The sequence below is a fragment of the Fistularia commersonii genome, chromosome 7, assembly GCF_037954325.1.
Source record: "Fistularia commersonii isolate RoL2024-O1a breed Wild chromosome 7, RoL_Fcom_v1.0, whole genome shotgun sequence".
In the NCBI taxonomy this organism is placed as follows: Eukaryota; Metazoa; Chordata; class Actinopteri; order Syngnathiformes; family Fistulariidae; genus Fistularia; species Fistularia commersonii.
Window position 1 is genome coordinate 20,378,052 of NC_141290.1, and position 19,253 is coordinate 20,397,304.

The window sequence follows — 19,253 nt, forward strand, 5'->3', positions numbered from 1 at the left end:
TATTAACATTAAAGAAAACAAATAAGAAAGAAATATAGTTCAGCTTACATTAAAGAGTAACTTTATTAACATTGTTTTTAGGTATTTCCTCGTCTCCCACTGTAGTCACAGTGAGGCAAAGCGCTACATCCGCTTCGTCATATGTCCTCGTCTTATGTTTCGGATGACTTTCTTTTGTCTCATTATCTTCGTCTCTCTCCGCCTTTCTATTCATCCCTGTTAAAAAAAATTCATGCTGTCTCTTGAAAGTTTGTTTACTGCACTTCATATCGCCTCGTGATGTGTCGTTCACGAACGTAAGCGCTTCATGAGCCGGCTCTTTGGAATGAGGGACGGGGACCAGCTCCCAACCGATCAGGAGCCGGCTCCCTTCAAGACGATTTTGTTTTTCTCTCTCCCGCTTTTTTTTTCTCTTGAAGGCGCACCTGATTGGCCAATACGCGTGATGTCGTCTCTATGTCTGAGCTACTTAGTGCGCTGAGCCTGGGGGGGAGGGGCGGCAGCGTGGTACACACACTCAGGCGCAGCACAGTAAGCACGGGAACGGATCAAGAGAGGAGAGAGTGCAATACGGAGGACAAAAAGAAAGTAAGTAAAAAATAAATGAGTCAAAGCAGGAAAATGAGCCAAATTTAGCCTCATTTAAAATAAATTGATGGCTGCGAAACAGAGTGCATTGTAGGCAAGACCAAAATTTCATGTAGAGCCGGCTAAACCAACAACCTCCACAGGCACCTTAGAACTGTCCATCAAACAGTTCCATTGAAGAAGCGACCAGTAGAACTTGGTATTAATGAAGGTGCCAGTGTGTCATCTGTAACTTGCTGCTGCAGTGTCAACAGCATCTTTCAGCAGCACACCACCACAGCTGCCTAAAACATCAACTGCATCACTACTGCTCAAATTCCCATCACTTTTGCTTGGTGCACACAAAACCCTACATCATAGAGCTAATACTCACTGCGCACTCTTGAAACTTAGTCAAGAGCCCCCCCCCTCCACAAGGTACCTTGGTTCTTCCTTCAAGATAGGGTGCGAGGCTGGATCTCTTGGAGGGTCTAACAGTAGAGCCGCTGTTTATCCGCAGAGACAAGCCAGATGAGGTGGTTCAGACATCTGGTCAGGACGCCTCCCTGGTGAGGCAGTCAGAGCACATCCCACCGCGAAGACCTGGGAAGACCCAGAACATGCTGGAGGCTGGCCTTAGGACGTCTCAGGATACTCCACAAAGAGCTGGGCGAATTGGCTTGGGTGAGGTAAGTCTTGGCTTTTCTGCTAAGGCTGCTGCCTATTTACAGTAGGCAGTAAAGCTCAGGTGTAGCCTGAGATCTGTTGTGTAGGACTAGATGTTGATATCCCTTTGATCTTTTTATTGTTACAAAAAATATTCACTATTACTTCTATTCCACTTTATGCTGAGGGAATATTATTTGTTTTATTTACACTTGGTCATGGTGGATGTTTCCCCATCTGCTGTCATCAGTACGTGTGTGAATGCTATCAATTGAGAAGCGCTTTGAACTCACAGGGTGAAGAAAGTGCAATATATAAGCAGAGACCATTTACCATTGCTTTCATGTTGAGAAGCAAAGATGTATATAATCATTTTAGTAAGAATATTTAATAAATGAAACCGAACATATTCAGAATAAAATCAGGCATGATTTTAGACCAGAACATTTTTCAGCACTTCAGACAAGATCAGGATCTTTCCTCCTCCCTGTCCAGTTTGACAGCAATGTCTGGGCCCATGACAACATCCTACATGAGCATGTGGTGGATCCAGTTGATGATCACATGACCAGTGTTGCCAGGGAGGACTTCATCATAGCTTTAACACATTCAGCAAAATTAATAACTGCTGCAGAGGGATGACCTCTGAGTGGTGGAAAACAGAATGGCAAAAAGTATGGAAGGCAGGTGGCATCCAGCTGGGAGGCATCATAGCAGGTCTCATCACGCCATGCTGATGACAAACAATGATAACAGTAACTGATCATGTTCAATCAGGTGATTTTCATTTGGTCATTGCATTTAATATTTTTTTCCTAATTCTTTTTTAAATTGACCAAACTTAAACATGACCCTGCAATACAATCTGTGTGTGTGTTTGGTGTGCGTTACCTGTCAATCAGTGAGTCCCTCATAACTGTTGCAATGGCCGACGGGACAGCTGAGTCTCCAAGCCTGAAGACACTCTCTATAACTGATAACTCTGTGCTGGTTGTGTCCAGCCCACAGAAAGCACACCAGTCGTTGACCACCATCCCTGCTGCAATGACCTCACTACCCCGGTTCACTGTTCCTGCCTGGGCATGAAGTGGCGCCCCATTAGTCAACCAACAAACTCTGTGTTTATACTTATTTTATGTGGGCTTCATGTCCTTACCACCAGGGGGACTTGTAGCAGAGAAGACAGCTCATCCTGGTCCTGGATGGAAGTCCGGGGATGGACCAGCCCCCCCTGGTTGCTGAAGGCACAATAAGACCCAACCAGAACCTGTTCTGCCACTGTCTGGCGGAATACCTCCACCTTAAGAGTGTCGGCCAGGATCTCCTCCGTCTCCTGGGTGTCATAAATCAGATGCTCACAGGCAGCCTTGTGGCTTTAACACAAATAAGAATAATTTACACCTGTATCTCTCCTCAGCCCCTCAGTTACTAAAAACTGACAAAAAGTAGATTGGAAAATCACATTCACTGGTTTAAGAATTCATAAAAAAAGTACATCTGTAATTACCTGAAAATAGTAACCAATTAAAAAAAGCTCAAAGTCTGGATTAACTATCGAAAAAAACTAAAATAAATAAATAAATCGACATGAACCAAAATCCAAAATATAAAATCTTTAGCAGCAAATTATTAACTTGGAAAAAATTGTAAAAACTACAAAATATGGTCCAAAAGCAGCAAAGATTCAACATGAGAAAAATGTATCACGAACAACTTGGAAAAGTGTATATGCACAATAAAAGATGTTGCTACCAAAACATCAGGAAATAAAGGTAAGTGAGGTCCTAAAACATACCCGATCCAGGTCTGGGTGGACCAGGGCCACGTAGTCGTTGCAGGTGACAACATTTCCGAGTGCCGAAAGCCTTTCCTCCACCCTCTGTATCCTTACAGAATCCGGAAGGCTGTTCCTGATGTGCTGCAGCTCCTGGTCTGTTGTGTTGTTGGGAACCATGAGGCCATGACGATTCCCTGACGATACACATTATAAACAAAACAGATTTTCAAAATTCTCCGTTCGGTTCGCTTAATTTGCAGTATGACAAACTTTAAAGGCTCAAAAGATTTGCTTGTCAGACCACAGTCACGCAATAGATTTATTTACTGCATCAATTACTTGACAAACAGTCTGGAAATCGATGCTTAAGGTTACAGTTACAATTAAAATAAGAAGAGAAGACCTTTCAATGACTTTCAATGTTAATACTGTTAAACAGCAACTGAGTCAGTGTGACCCTCCATTGCGATTTGTTCTTAATGTTTCACTACACTTATATGGGTTTCATATTTTCAGGACTTTAAATGCTGAGATGCTGGTACTGCCAAGGATAGCTACACTACCGATTTGTACTGTAATGACTGATTTCTGTTATTAACAACTACATTGTTTTTTTGGGAGGATGGCATGGCTCAGGTGGTAAGAGTGATCATCTAGAAACCAAAAATTCATGAAGCAGGATTTGATTCTCAAGCTCCTCCAAGCCTGTCAAAGTGTTGTTGACCAAAACACTGAACCCCAAATTGCCCCCTGGGCATTGCTAAGTGGCTGCCCTCAACTCATGGTGCATCCATGACTATTAACATACTGGGGATTATCAATTTCCCACAAGGGATTAATAAAGTGTTCAAAAAAGTTGCATGTGCTTGTACATGAGTTATACTCACCGACACACATTCTCCCGATGATGCGGCAACCAGCTATAGAGGCATGAACCACTGGGATTGTTTCTGATAATTCACCTTCAAATACACTGCAGACACATAGGGTAAAAAGACAAAATTATAATTTTGAGGATAAATAATAGGAGAGAATGTGACAACTGTTTGGTCCGGGTCCATAAAATAGAATAAAATCCAGTTAATAAATAACCAACAAAGATTAACACAAACACAAAAATTAACATCACACACCTACTGTATCTGTGATTTAATGACAGAATAAGAAAAAAGTCAAAAATAACACACATAATGAGAAAAAGAACCTAATTAAGAATATAATGATAATAATAATAATTTATCCTTTATTAACCCCCAAGGGGATATTCGTTCTCTGCAATTAACCCATCATGGATGAACCATGAGTAGTAAGCATGCCGTCAACCGGCGTCAGGAGAGCAGTTAGGGGTTCAGTATCTTGCTCAACAACACTTCTGCACAATAGGATCAGTCGGGAATAGAACCAGGAACGTTGGGTCCCAGAGACAGTTGCTCTACATCCTGTGCCACACCACCCCTGTTGTCATTGTCATGGTCTCCAAAATATATCAGGAAGAAACTGCATACACAATAACTTCACCAATCAGTAAAAATAGCTTTCAAACAAAACTAAAAAACAATAAATGTAACAAAAATAAATCTAATGTAGTTCAAGAAACTTGATAGATAAAATGCTTGCCAAAAAATGTGCTTTTTCAAATTTCATGCTGATCAAGTGTGACTTGGGATTACTTTGGAGGATCTTTGCAGATCCAAAGGGGTAATTACATTCAGACATGTTATTTGGCTTCTTTACACCTGAGAATGATGATATTCAAACTACAAGCAACTTTCTGGAACCACAAGTTAAATTGCACCCACCAAAATGAATTACTGCTGGGCTTGAAGGTGAGCTCACCTGTAGAAGTTCTCAGACCCACCGATGGCCACCAAACAATAGGTGTTAGTCAGTTTGGCGAAACAGCCGATCTCATTGTTCTTCTCGAACGAAGCTCTGACTGCCATGATGACGGAGAACAGACTTCACCTGCAATATTTCGACACTCTTTAAGGCTCATTTATGCTTTATGTTGAATATACTTACAGATATGCATGGAGCTGTTCATGTGTATCCAAAGTTCATTTCAGAAATTTGGTCTCTCTTGGAGTCTTAGGGCTTATTTATTCTATTTTTTGATGTTTCTGTACGCCTTCTCGATGTTTACAACATCCTGGACTTCACTGGCCTCATACTTTCCTGCATCATTTGCGTTGGAATGAGCATTAAATCCACTAGGGGGTGCGGCCCAGAGTCAGAATGTTGTCTTCTAACGAAGCCGTCCTACCTCTTCACAGTCGAATTACCTCAATACTGTAACAAAGTGTGGTAAATAGCTAAACTTTATGGGGAAAAGCTGTAGGAGTTTTGTTGTTTTAAGCTTCAAAGAGACGGAGCAAATACTTTGGACTTGAATCCACGAAACAAATGAAAGGTTCTGTCCTTAGCCTTTTCTATCGTATCGCATGAACAAGCCTTTAGATCAGTGACATTCAGAAGGTTCAAAATCTACAGATCTATTTTCATGCGTACTTAGAGCTAACATAAATGTTACGCAGTAGGACTCAGGATCACTGGACCTCGAGACGCGTGGGAAGAGCAGGCCAACAAGCCGGTGGACGATAAAGCTAATACGCTAGTCAACCCGTTTTCCGATATTAGAAAATAGAGATATGAAAACAAAACACGTAAAAACGTTTACAGACTTTAAATAGTTTCAGCCAAAGTAAAAAAAAAATTGAGAAAAGTTGGTAACTTCACCTTACAAGAATCCGTGATTCTCAAGCGTGTTATTCTTCACCCCCCCCAGTACCAAGCATGCGTTAACTTCCGCTTCCGGGTAAAGGATGCAACGTGACAATGGTACATCAAGAAAATCGGTTGTTCGAACCCTTAAGTGAAAATAAAATGAGATTGAACAAACTAGGTGTTTTGGCGGAGATTAATCGATTTCTGTGCCTTACGGACTAATTTGTGGTCATTTGCACGTTCTTTATTGAAGGCATTTTAAACGTATTTACTTCTGTAGTTTTCATTTCATTTCTTAACATTTCCGCTGCCCCGCAACCCGGTAAGTGTGTTGACAATGAATGGTCAGATTTGATTATGGTATATTCATTAGGTTGGCGGAATGTGTTGGCGGATCTTGCAGGCATGCCTTGCGTTTACTACGCAATAGCTGCCTCCAACTATGTTCGTCTTTCCTTTGGGCAAGCAACGAAAGAGAGGAACTCTGTGTCAATGTTATTTTAGGCCTGGCCAAATTCTTCATTAACGAAAACAGAATACAAAAGTGTTCCACAATTTTACGTTCTTTATAAAGGATTTTGAATTATATAATTGATTCTTAAAACTTAGGGAATGGTCCAAAAACCATAAAAATATTTGTTGTCTGAAATTCCTTGTGAACAACCAAGTTAAATACACATTATATCCCCCTTGCAAGTTTGCTTTTATTTATTTTTTTATTATATCTATCCATCTATCTATCTATCTATCTATCTATCTATCTATCTATCTATTGATTTATTTATTTTCTTTTACTTTCTTTTTCGTCTAGCATTAAACATTTCTCACAAACCTTTAGCACTTTTAACTTGTACAGTTAAGTGATTACATACAGAACGTATGTCCTTATGTCATTTGCTTTCTCATCACCGGTTGTTTCATTGACATTCGATTCTGTCTTGCCATGTTTATGTGTACATATGTATATCTGTTTATGCTATTTAAGTTCAATTAAAAAAAAAGTCTTTCCTTTGGGCTTTTTCCCTTCAGGGGTCACCATTAGGGGTGGGCGATACTGGGGACTTTTGGTATCAATCCGATACCAAGTAAATACAGGGTAGTATCGGCTGATACCGATACGATACCAATATGATACCAATTCTTTTTGTCATGATGTCATGATCATTGAATAATTGAGCCCCCCCCCCCCCCCGAGTAAGTCTTTTAATTATGATAAACACAGCACAAAGATTTTAGGCAATAAAAATGTTTCATGTTTTATGAAATAACTACAATGCAAACTTTAGCTTCTTATTCTTCTTTCGGCTTTTCCTGTCAGGGGTCACCACAGCAAGTCAACTTTCTTCATCTAACCCTATTCTCTGTATCTTCCTCTCTCACACCAACTACCTTCATATCCTCTCTCACTATGTCCATAAATCTTCTCTTTGGTCTTCCTCGAGACCTCTTGCCTGGCAACTCCAAGTCCAGCATCCGTCTACCAATATATTCTCTATCCCTCCTCTGTACATGACCGAACCATGTCAGTCTGGCTTCTCTGACCTTCTCTCCAAAACATCTAACATGTGCTGTTCCTCTGATAGAGTCATTCCTGATCCTATCCATCCTGGTCACTCCCAAAGAGAACCTCAACATCCTCATCTCTGCAACCTCTAGTTCTGCCTGCTGTCTTTTGGTCATTGTAACAGTTTCTAGTCCATACATCATCGCTGGTCTCACCACTGTCTTGTACACCTTTCCTTTTATTCTGGCTGAAAGTTTTCTATCACATAGTACCCCTGACACTTTTCTCCACCCATTCCAACCTGCTTGGACCCGTCTCTTCACCTCTTTTCCACACTCTCCGTTGCTCTGGACTGTTGACCCAAAGTACCTGAAATCCTCCAGCTTCTTGATCTCCACTCCCTGTAGCCTCACCGTTCCACCCGAGTTCCTCTCATTCACACACATATATTCTGTCTTGCTGCGACTCACTTTCATTCCTCTCCTTTCCAGAGCATACCTCCACCTCTCTAGATTTCCCTCTACCTGTTGTCTGCTCTCACTACAGATCACAATGTCATCCACAAACATCATGGTCCATGGAGATGCCTGTCTCACCTCATCTGTCAGCCTGTCCATCACCAATGCGAACAAGAAGGGGCTCAGAGCTGATCCCTGATGGAGTCATACCTCCACCTTGAACTTCTCTGTTACCCCTACAGCACACCGTACCAGTGTCTCACAGCTAGCATACATGTCCTGCACCAGTCTAACATACTTCTCTGCCTCTCCAGACCTCCTCATACAATACCAAAGCTCCTCTCTTGGCACCCTGTCATAAGTCTACAAAAACGCAATGCAACTCCCTCTGACCTTCTCTGTACTTTTCTATTAGCATTCTCAACGCAAATACTGCATCTGTAGTACTCTCCCTAGGCATGAAGCCATACTGCTGTTCACAAATGCTGACTTCTGCTCTAGTTTCCACTACTCTTTCCCATTACTTCATTGTATGGCTCATCAACTTTATCCCTCTATAGTTGCCACAATTCTGCACATCCCCTTTATTCTTAAAAATAGGCACCATCACACTTTGTCTCCATTCTTCAGGCATCTTCTCACTCTCTAAGATCCTGTTGAATAATCTAGTCAGAAAATCTACCGCTGCCTCTCCTAGACACTTCCACACCTCCACAGGTATATCATCAGGACCAACTGCTTTTCCACTCTTCATCCTCTTCAATGCCTTCCTCACTTCACTTTTACTAATTAGTGCTACTTTGTGGTCTACAATAGTCACCTCTTCTACCCTTGCCTCTCTTTCATTTTCCACATTCATCAGCTCTTCAAAGTACTCTTTCCATCTTCCCATCACTCTTCTAGCATCTGTCAATACATTTCCCAGTACTAGCATCAGTACTAGCTGTACGTTGCTGCTTTGATGTTTGCATTTGAGTGTCAAATTCCATCCATATTCCACCTTTTAATGCAGGTGGGGATGGAGAACCTCCTGCAGGGTGGTGTGAGGTAGTTACAGGAGCCATTACTGAGGCAGTGCTAGTGGCAGAACTTGTGCGGAGCTGATTGTGGATGGACTGAGTTCTGGCTCACTGATTGCATTTCAGCAATGAGTCGTTTTTTCAGTGTTGACATTTGCAGTGTTCTGGAATCCAAAATTTTTAAATCTTATATCCTGGTAGGTGCTGGCACTAAGGCCATAAAATGTTTCAATACCCCTGAAACAGTGCTGGCACAGTAGCTAGCTTGCTGCCTTGGGCCTCATGAGCTGCAGTTGATCTCAGAAGTAATGCAACCAGGGGGATCACCTTTGAAACAGACACATGTTTTTCAGATGATATCTCCCTTGTTACTTCTTCAAATGGTTTCAAGGCATTAAAGGAGAGATCAATCACAGACCAATGTTCCTCACTCAGGCATAGTGAGCTCTTTCCAAGAAGGCAAAGTACAGTTGTAACTGCTTCCTTTTGCTCACGTAGCCTCTCAAACATGTAGAAGATAGAATTCCAGCGTGCTTCTACTGACTGCATGAGTTTGTGCTCTGGAAACTTTAGTTGTTTCCGTATTTCTTTGAGCTTTTCTATTGCTTTTGTGCTGTGGTGAAAAAAAGATACAATAGCACTACACCGGTGTTGGATGTCAAGAAGCTCAGGGAGGGTCTTAATGGAGTCTTTCACAACTAGATTTATAGTGTGTGCAAAACATGGATAATGTGCCCAACCTGCTTTGCGTACAGCAGCAACTATATTGGCTCCATTATCTGTGACTACAGCATGAATTTTGGCAGTTAGGACCCATTCCTCTGTGATTCTTTGTGGTTCTGAGCAAATCCCATCAGCGCTGTGCTTACCTGGGAAACTACTGGTTTCTAGCACATATTCTTGCATTTTCCAATTTCTGTCAATGATAACGGCAGCTACAGTTAAAATGGCCTCTGTGGCTCTTGATGTCCATATGTCAGTGGTCAGTACAACGCTGTGAGCAGCATCCAGACACCGTTTAACTTCAGAACAACATTCTTCATACAACAAAGGTATTTTTTCTCCCATGAGAAATTTCCTACTTGTTATCCTGTAGCGGGGATGTTTGTAATGATCAAATCGGGATCAGAATCTCTTTAACCAAATGTACAATGTACAAAGGAGTTTGACAGGGCATGACAGCATCCTATTGCAGGAAATAAACAGTTACAGAATATTTGGATAGTTTTAAAATTCGTATTTATGATTTCTGAGATTATGAATGTTGGGGAAAAGCTTTATATTATTTTATTTGATTTTGTTCTTTCCTCTTTCAACTATTCATTTATTTTCTTGTGACTCTATCCTTTATTGTTTCATTAAACCAGGTGCTTTAACTGAGAAAACAAACAAACAATAGAAGAACAACAAACTGCAACCCCCCCCCCCAGTCTATAATGAGAGTATCAGCAGGAAAAAAAAAAAACTTTTGAATTCTTCCAGTTAGTGCACATCTTTAGGCTGGTAGATTTGATGAAATTCCATCAAGGAACACGTTTTATACCTGTATAAAATGACAGCATAACACCTCTTCCGGCTCTCCGCTCTCTCCCTCCATGTGATTTCTGTGACCCCTACTATCCACCCAGAAACACCCTGGATGGTCACGGTGAGTCCCCAGCCGATTGGAGGCTGGTTAGGTGGGAATATGTTCTTTATCTCTCTCTCTCTAATCATCTCCCTCTTTCGCTCTCTCGCACACATCCATAATGTGAAAAAAAAAGCTGCCGAATTTCATGTTTCATATAGACAACAAAGCATCGCAGTGATGAATTAGTGATAACAGAAACCATCAGTGTCAACATAAACGGAATGTAAGCTATATTCAGCTAATACTTCTGACTAAAGGCTAACATCGCTAAAGCTGGGCAGTCTCTCTTCGAATGCACTGCCAACACTGATCATCCAGATGAATCCCCCAAAAACTGAAATTTATATTTGACTTGATAAATATTGACAATTTTAAAACAAAGAATTGTTTGAGTAATGAGACTCACATGACTGTCGTTGCAGGAGAAGATGGGGTGCGATCAGAGTAGTTATTGTGACGAAGAGGATCAAGAGGCCAAGGCAGAAGACCTTGATATCCCGAAATCTGACAAAGGTTTATCAACATTCAAATCAACAAATCCATATTGTCGTTTGATTTGTTTAATACATGAGAAATATATTACATGTGAACCTGAAAAGGACTCACTTCATTAGTTCTTTTGCTTTATTTTACTAATTTACGCGAAAACTGACAAACCCAGTGAATGTTTTTTTGGTTCAACTTGCATGGAGGTAAACAATGATTGGACAAGAACACCTGAAAAAGAGCATCCAAGTTGGTGATTTTCATGGTCTCAGATTATGAAGATTATCTGACATGATAATCTCATTTTATCTCTTACAGATGTGGATGAGTCTCAACAGTGTCTGCTGGATGACATGCGATTCATGATTTCCTGCACCAACTGGTACTGAACTGGTGCAAACTGTTATTGTAATTAAGTTTAAATTTATGTATGTAGGAGATGATTGAAAAACCAATAAACGAAAATGTGTAACAAAGCCAGTGTGTGCCCACCTGTGTGTATCTGAGTGTCTATAAGTAGGTGCCTGCTATAGTGTATCAGCATGTCTGGTAGTGTATGTTACAGTATGTGGGTCATTTTATGGCTCAGTGAGCCATTCTGTTCATCAGTGGTTATTCCTCTGTGCTCATTCAGTATTGTGTGTCTATTAATATACTTGTTTCCGTCAGTTCCTGTCGTACATTGTGTGTTTGATAGCTTGTTTAGAGTATGTGTCTGTTTTGAGGGATTTTTCTGGGTATATCTATATGTTTATCATAGTACACCTAATGGGGTGTGCCTGTTAATGTGTGTCTGATTTTGACTCCTCAATGCACTCATGCTCAGATGAACCCAGTGGGGGCTTTAAGTAGTGGGAGTCCCATATAGACCAACAGTAAAACAATTGTCAACAATATGCGGACACTCCCGAAACAATAACAGGAACCCCCACTACTCAAAAACAGTTTTCAGTTAACTGTTTGAAGTGTGTTTTTAAAAATCTTCTTGGAGATGTTTTCTGTCCCTTTAAATTTATGTTTTTTGTGGCCATTTAAAAATATAGTTAAAAAATGTCCTACTTACAGAGGCACAAAACCTGGATTCACAGCTATTCTCGTGGCTTGCTGAGCAATCGTTTTGCTCCCCATTCTTAAAACACACACTGTTTTAATTGATCAGCTCCCCTAGGCATGTTGAAAACTTCCCACGACCTCCCATAACTGGAATCAGGATTATTTGATACTTCTGTTTTGGTGAACACACAAGACACCCAAGTATACACATACTGTATATGTTCTGTAAAATAAGTTTTTTCATAATAGGACCCCTTTAAGGTGAATAAACTTTCATGGTCCTCTGATCTGCTTTGTAGACTGCAGCCATCTAGTCTCTGAAAATGACTTAGGGTGTATGATATTTCCCAGGACAGCAATGTGCAGGAATGTTAAATCCTTTTTGTTGATGAATCTGGGAATCAAACGCCATTGAGAAGGTCCCTCATCCTGACCTGTAATTGGTGGATTAGAGGTAAACAAGACTCATCATCTGCAACACTTATACTCTTTTAAGGGTTCAGCATTCCAATCCATCAGGGCTTCATGAATATCATCAAGCGGTAAGATGTCCTGAAACCTTGACCTGTTCTTTGGGCTAAAGGATGTCTTCTCTCAACCCCGAAGTCAGTGCCTAAACACCTTTGTCATCAGCCATTGCAATCAATCTGATTGATTCCATTCAGGGACGATTCAAGGAATGAAAAGGTCTGAATCACTGAGCAAAGTTATGAAACAAGACCTTATATGTTACCCAAGAAGAAATCGATATAACAAAAACCAGCAAGTTCAAGATTTTACACTTTTTCAGCACATATCTCATATAAATGTCTGCTTCAACACTGCAATGTCCATCCAAACCTAACACATGTTTGAAAACCACATCTGTCAACAACGGGTGCCAACACCAACACAGAAGTCATTTATTAATCATGCGACTTCTGGGGCAGGGTTACCATCCCAACACAATAAACATTTTTGATTAAATTAAAAACCATTGATGATAAAAGATGATATTCCTGTTTAAACAACGAAGAACATAAGGAGACTGACATTTTCAGTTTTATACAGACATTTTATCTCCTAAATAACATAATGTTACTGGGGAGTAAGAACAAGACATAAAGAGAAAGACAAGCTACCAACTTTAATAATTAAACTGAACATGTCAGTTCAGTACCAGCATTAAACTAGAAATCGATGATGTCTGACATGTTTTAACTATAAGTTCATTTAAGAAAGTCTTTCTAGGTACATAGGTGAATAGATATTCTAAATACAATCCATTTGGAAAAAAATCCCCTCAAAAAATCAACCTGAGTCCGTCTCAAAGTTGAGTTGCAAAAACATTTTCGCAAGTTTCCATTTCTAGGTCAAAACTGATATGTTTTTACCACTTTCACTGTTGTTTTTAATTTTATGTACAAAACATTACAAAATAAAGGCATCACCAACCAAGTGAAAAGGGATGCTGCTGCTGGATGCCATGCAACGGCGTACAAACAGATTTTCCAGGGACCAGTGTTAAATTTGTATATTTATTGAAGCAAATGCAAGTAAGATAACACTGGAGACTAATGTAACTTCAAGTTCTCACATAAAATTCAAGTTTATCTCCTGAGCTCCCCTGGCGCTGGTCGACGGCAGCTAATGGTTCATCCACGATAGTTTGATTGCAAAGAACGAATTTCCCCATAGGGATTCAAAAAGGATAAATTATTATTATTATTAAGAGTTCCATAAACAAGTATACCTCTAAGTAGTCTCGTCTTGCCTGCTACTTTACTACCAAGAGTCTGAATAGTGGAATGACTTATTCATCATGTTTCATTACATACATTCATGTTTTTCATTTTAAAAATGTTTGAAAATATAAATTTGACTGCTGAATGATACCAGTCTAATTTAGGACCTTAATTAATTGTCTTGCTGCATCCAAGCTCCAGACAGTGACTATCAGGTTCAGTAGGCTACAAAGTGGCTGGATCTCATCTACTAAACTTATTAATGTACTTTTACATGCAAAAGAGGTAAGACTTATTTATTTTTTCTTGTTTTTTCCTGTGAAGTCAGGATGATTAAGTTACTTAATGCTGTTACATGAAATGAAATGAACTGAAAGCACTTGTATTTTAAACTCGCATCGTTCGTGTACATCCTTTTTCCAACAAATTGTGTTAAATTATTGTGAATTCTAACATGAATTTAACATGGATTGTGTATAACACATGAGTATATCATAAATATAGCAATACGATACAACATAGCTCAATGGCTCAATGGTCACATTTAAAAAAAAAACAAAAACATAAATTATACATACAGTATCATACTTGACCTAATCACCAAGTTATGTGAAAAAATGGCTGCACCAGAAAAAAAAACAAAACATGTCAAATAGATATGAGAAAACATTGAACATGTGGAAAAAGAATACCCTTTGAATGCATTCATCAAATTAGAGAGATGTTTATTTGATGTCAATTTCATATTTGAAAGATGTTAAGAAAGGTGATGATTTTATGTTGCAACATGTTGATATGATGTTAAAAAAAAACAGGATACAAAATCAATAAGACATATATGTGACATGGTAAACACCTGGTCAGGTTATAAAATTGCGATAAGTTTGATCTGAAATCAAAACCAACCAAGTTTAAAAAAAATGTAACATAGTGGGGATTGAACCAGTTGGGTGTTAGGAAGACATTGGATGTTATTTAAGTAATCCCAGTTTGAAAAAAACATCAACCGTATTTAAATCAGAGGATATCACAAACCAAATTCAACCGAATATGAATGTCTCAAAAATGTTGTGCCTGTTAAACGACATCTGTCTCATGGAAAACACACTTGGGTAGTTTGACAAAAGTTACAAAATAGTGTGATAACAAAAAGCTACATAGACAAAATTGTTCCCTGTGAGGTTTTGCAAAGCTTGTTGATACTTTGAGTGGTCTTAAACTGCTAGGGATACTTCACTGTAATAATGCACTAATGTAGTATGTGATTAACTCTTTCTCTGCCAGAAAAACTATTGATTCTATGACCATTGATAAACAATTGAAATGAGTCTGCTTCCAGCTTTAAACACAAACATATTCTTGTTTTATCTCATCTAAAAGATATATCTTTTAAAATAGATAAGAACCTAATAAAACAGGCAGCAATCTAGTCATTTAAAGGTAAACACTGCTTAATTTTTTTATCTATAGTGTGGCTAACAGAATTAATGCCATCTCCCACAGTGAAGATTTGGTACAAAAAACACTAAATGGCAGAGACAGGATTAAGTACATCCATCACAAAAATATTTTAGTTTTTTTTTTGTTGTTTCAGTACAAGAAAAGCATACTAAAAGTTTTTATTCCACATAAAAAAATCCCAACAGTAAAACACCTGTTGGAAGTTTGAGCTCATGTCATACAAGTTTAGTACATTAGCATGAACACACTAGCTGAATTGGAAAAAAGGCAGCAAGTAAACAACAAAAAGCGAAACTGCTTGTGTAGTCAGAGTCAGCTCCAGTATTTCTAAATATGTTTAGCACAAATGTTGTGCAACACAGAAGCAGGAAATTATTGAATGGACACTTATAAACACTAATAAAGTTGCTGTTATTATGAAACAGCACATTTACTCAAGTTTCATTGAATCTGCACAAACTTATTTAACATATTTGTTTCTTTTTAATACTTAACATTGTACAGAACTACCTTTATCGATTTGTTAACTGCTCTCATTAAAATTTGATTTTTTTTCCACAAACTTGATGTTTTGCTGAGCAACTAATTTTCACAAGTTGAGATCAATTAGTATGGCCTGTGGAATTTTTTCAATTGTGAATATTCATGAGCAATCAAAGTGTCTTGCATGTCACGTTTGACTTAGTTGTTGTGTGACTGACAGAAAAGTGTCATGTTTTCTATTTTCCCTATCCTTTGGAATTACTCCATAAACATAACATTACGAGCAATCACTGTTTTAACACAGCGGTGTTTGAGGCTGAGTTTACTAAAACTTGTTTTAACAAGAGGATTCAAATCTTGGCTTACAGTGAAAGCACACTAGTGTTAGCTGCCAATGTCATTGCGTAGTTTGTCCCTTTTAGTCCCCTTATTGAAGAGCCGGTGTACTTGAAAAGAACAATGTGACAATTAACAATGAACAATTAAAAAAAGTGCATGAATCACATTCAAACACACTCACACACTGCTAGCGGCAAAGCTGCAATCCAAGATGCTAACAGAATAGAGAAATAGAATGTGCCTTTAAATGTCCCACAGTGACAGTGGGGACATTCCAATGTCCAGCAGGCAATCAATAAACTGAGGTGAGGTTCAGTGACTTGCCCAAGGACACTTTGGCATGGAGACAGGAGGAGCCAGGAATCTATATAGCTAATCCAACAGAGCCAAAGCCACTAAATGCTCAAGGTGCCTAACAACACTGAATCTCAGAAAATCTGTCTATAGCTTTGATCGACTCAATTTAGTGATGAGCAAGGATAGGTGGTTAGGACCCAGCTTTGTGACAAACATAATGTTAAAGGGGTAGTGGCTCACTGACACCCAGTGGCTGCAACCACATCTGCATGCTAAGACAACAGCTTAATAACAGTCACAAACACCAATAGCATTTTGATTTTGAATTTGAATATAAAAAAAGAAAAAATATTTGACCATGAAATTAGCTTAAACAGAATTAGAACAGCAGAAACTAATTTAGTTAAAAACTACAAGAGAATTTGTTGTCGCATTAATTTTTTTGAACCATAAATATCACATTTCGATCTGTGTCTGCGGTCACTTTGTCTTTTTTTTTTCCTCTACAATCTTTTTCTGAAACAATGATCATTCAGTTATACAGAGTCTGTTTTGTCAAAGATAACTGTCTTGATGCGCTATTAGTTTCTGCCTTTCTTAAATGCCATTGGTTCAGAATCAGCAAGATCCTAAGGCAAAGCTTACCTTTAAAGGCAACTCACTATAGTCAACAAGCTGCCAGAAGGTCACCTGACCTGGGATGACCCAGAACAATAACCAGAATATGGTGAGTAACAAATTTTTAACAATTTTTTGAGAAACAAAGTTTCAGTATTAAGATTTATATAGGTGATAGCGGGTGGGTTGCCATAATGGTGTGTACGCTTTTATTGTATTGAAACATGGATGCAGAGTATTGATCCTTGTATGCGTTGCAAAATGAGTCGAATATTTGGTATATCCTTAGAATGGTAATGAGGTGGAGTATGATGATATTTTAATTGTCATAGAAGATGCCACATCATCAGTACTATCAAGCCGTGTAATTCTACAAAAACATTGTCAGTGTGGAGCCTCGTACTTTTCATTTATCACGTAGGCTCTTGATCTTATTCATGTTGTTCTTTTTCCTGTGACAAAATATTTTTGATGTTATATAAAAGACCCTCTTCCTTTTTAAAAAATATTTTCAGAGGTTAAAACTGGGTATGTTTATATAATGATAAAACATGGTGCTATTTAACAGTGTTTTTCATTGTTAAAAAAGGGGGAGGGGAGGGGCTTTTATCATACCAAGATGATTTTCACATTTTACCATATTTTCTCCTTCATATGAAAACATTTTCTATGTTACTACAAGATGTGTCTTGAGATATTATGAGACATTTTCATGTTATTACAACAAACCTTTGACATTTGTACAGGCTTTTTTCTGTTTCTATTATAAAATAGAACACATATAATATGAAAACTATCATGTAATAAACTTTTCATGTTAAACCTTGACAGTTGTCATTTGAGGGAAGAGATAAAGTAATCACCAAATAATGATCAAGAGTGTTCAACCAAACGATATCTGTAAGCGCAACAGGCCAAAGTCAGTATTGAGACAACCAAATGTCTGATGACAGGAATAATTTTGCTATCTGTAGTTAACTCAACATAAAATAATCCTCTTTTGCCTTAAATAAAATCTGAAAAACATTAGTGATATCCTTGAATGTCTTCTGTGATGGTCTTCCTACCTAAAGTGTGCCTGTATGTATTGTTATACTTTTATCAATCTGAATGAAGTTTGAAAAGTCAAGATGAGCCGAACAATATCCAAACAAATACTCATTAAGTCTTTTCTTGTGCTATAATCGGCCGTATCTGTTGATATCAGTGAGAAAACACACACACACAAGCACACATTCTGCCAATTCTCATACCATTAATGACTAGTTAGTACAGATAGCAACTTTCAGCATTGAAAAGCTTTTGGATTTTACTGGCATATACCAGCAGACAATAGTGTCTGCTGACCTCCAGCCAACTGACTGCATGTCAGACCCACTCCTGGACAGGGTATCTGTAATAGTAAAGATTCAGGGCACCCTGCTGCACATCTTTGTTCTTAAACTGGAAGGTAGTGTAGACCAGGACAAGAATGCACAACAAAAGGACACAGGGGATCACCACAGCAATGACATTGAATGTCGACGGAATGTTGTTGATGGTCGCCATGATGTCCACATCGTCCAGGGGCAGCTGGTGGTCGCCGGGCCGCTCAAGCTCAAAGTGGTTGCAGCCCATCCAGTTGTGCAAGATGGATTTGGGATATCCAGGTTCCACGGTCAGCTTCTGGTTATCAAATTTCCAGTAGTCTTTCCCCTTGTAGAAGTAGGTGTAGTCTGACAGGAGAAAGAGAAGAATTGAAAACAGCAACAATTTCTCCTGTGACAAAAACCCAGTGACTATAAATATATGCGATGCATCAACACTAAGTCCTTAAGGCCAAATAAGTTGGCAGAAATTTGTCTTCCACAAAATAATAATCAATATTATGTTAGAGCTTTTTTCAGCTATATCTGACACCTAGTTTTCTGATACTTATTTAACTACATTATTTAACTAAAAGGTTTAACTAAAAAGGGAGGGATATAGATTTTTGACCTCAAAAGGGCTATTTTATTTGACAATAAGCAAGAAACTGTGAAAGAAGTAACACAAATGTTAGGAACATAATACAAGAAAGTGGAATGCTCTTTGAATTGTTTTTGTAAAGGTTAATGACTTTCTATTAAATTACCTGAACCAAATACATGAACAAAACTGGTCCAGAACTGGGCAAAGATAAGCAGTTATTAACAATTTCTGTTAACCCCAAATATAGAAATCTGAAAAAAAGTTCCCTTGGAGTATTTGAGAAACAAGTCCATTAATATGCATAAAATTCAACAAATAACTTTGCTAAAATTTTTGGCAACCAAATAAAAAAAATGTAATTGAAAATGAGCATGAAATTCCCCTAAAGACATCTGAAGTACTTAAAATACTGCAAATAAAATGGGCCCAAACACAGAACATCTATAGGACTAGGACACCTTTGAGATGGAGAAAAAGAAAAATGTGTTAACATTAGG

At 38.6% G+C, this 19,253-nt stretch overlaps 2 protein-coding genes and 1 long non-coding RNA gene across 5 annotated transcripts in view; 1 reads left to right on the forward strand and 2 right to left on the reverse strand.

Annotated features, from left to right (window-relative positions):
- Window positions 1-1,605: 1,605 nt before the first annotated feature.
- On the reverse strand, window positions 1,606-5,820 carry eif6 (eukaryotic translation initiation factor 6). Of its 2 annotated transcripts, none has more exons than XM_086150274.1 (7): window positions 5,747-5,820; window positions 4,847-4,975; window positions 3,898-3,983; window positions 3,029-3,204; window positions 2,390-2,566; window positions 2,125-2,309; window positions 1,606-1,966 (listed from the first exon to the last, which is right to left on the reverse strand). In XM_086150274.1, the coding sequence occupies exons 2-7, from the start codon at window positions 4,951-4,953 to the stop codon at window positions 1,957-1,959; spliced, it is 741 nt and encodes a 246-aa protein (XP_086006400.1). In that variant the 5' UTR covers window positions 4,954-4,975; window positions 5,747-5,820; the 3' UTR covers window positions 1,606-1,956. The 2 variants fall into 2 exon arrangements, with proteins under 2 accessions (XP_086006400.1, XP_086006401.1); XM_086150275.1 differs by having other exon boundaries at window positions 5,752-5,813.
- Window positions 5,821-5,908: 88 nt separating this feature from the next.
- On the forward strand, window positions 5,909-11,294 carry LOC147233044 (uncharacterized). Its single transcript, XR_015106423.1, has 3 exons — window positions 5,909-6,056; window positions 10,768-10,858; window positions 11,150-11,294. It is a non-coding gene; the product is annotated as an uncharacterized LOC147233044 (long non-coding RNA).
- A 5,384-nt stretch (window positions 11,295-16,678) lies between these two features.
- The window catches only part of mmp24 (matrix metallopeptidase 24), a 28,659-nt gene continuing 26,084 nt past the window's right edge, over window positions 16,679-19,253 (reverse strand). Inside the window, exon 10 of one of the 2 annotated variants that reach the window (XM_086150263.1) lies at window positions 16,679-18,521. In XM_086150263.1, coding sequence (XP_086006389.1) covers window positions 18,175-18,521 — 347 coding nt within the window. In that variant the 3' untranslated portion in view covers window positions 16,679-18,174. The remainder of the gene's footprint in view (window positions 18,522-19,253) is intronic. The other variant, XM_086150264.1, reaches the window with a different exon arrangement.

Excerpts from the sequence above, each read along its gene's own strand:
- eif6 (XM_086150274.1), bottom strand. The coding sequence starts at position 4,953 with ATGGCAGTCAGAGCTTCGTTCGAGAAGAACAATGAGATCGGCTGTTTC. Across the intron at positions 3,984-4,846 it reads GGGTCTGAGAACTTCTACAG|TGTATTTGAAGGTGAATTAT; the intron begins GTGAGCTCACCT and ends ATGTGTCTGCAG. Across the intron at positions 2,567-3,028 it reads TCCACCCAGACCTGGATCGG|GAGACGGAGGAGATCCTGGC; the intron begins GTATGTTTTAGG and ends TATGACACCCAG.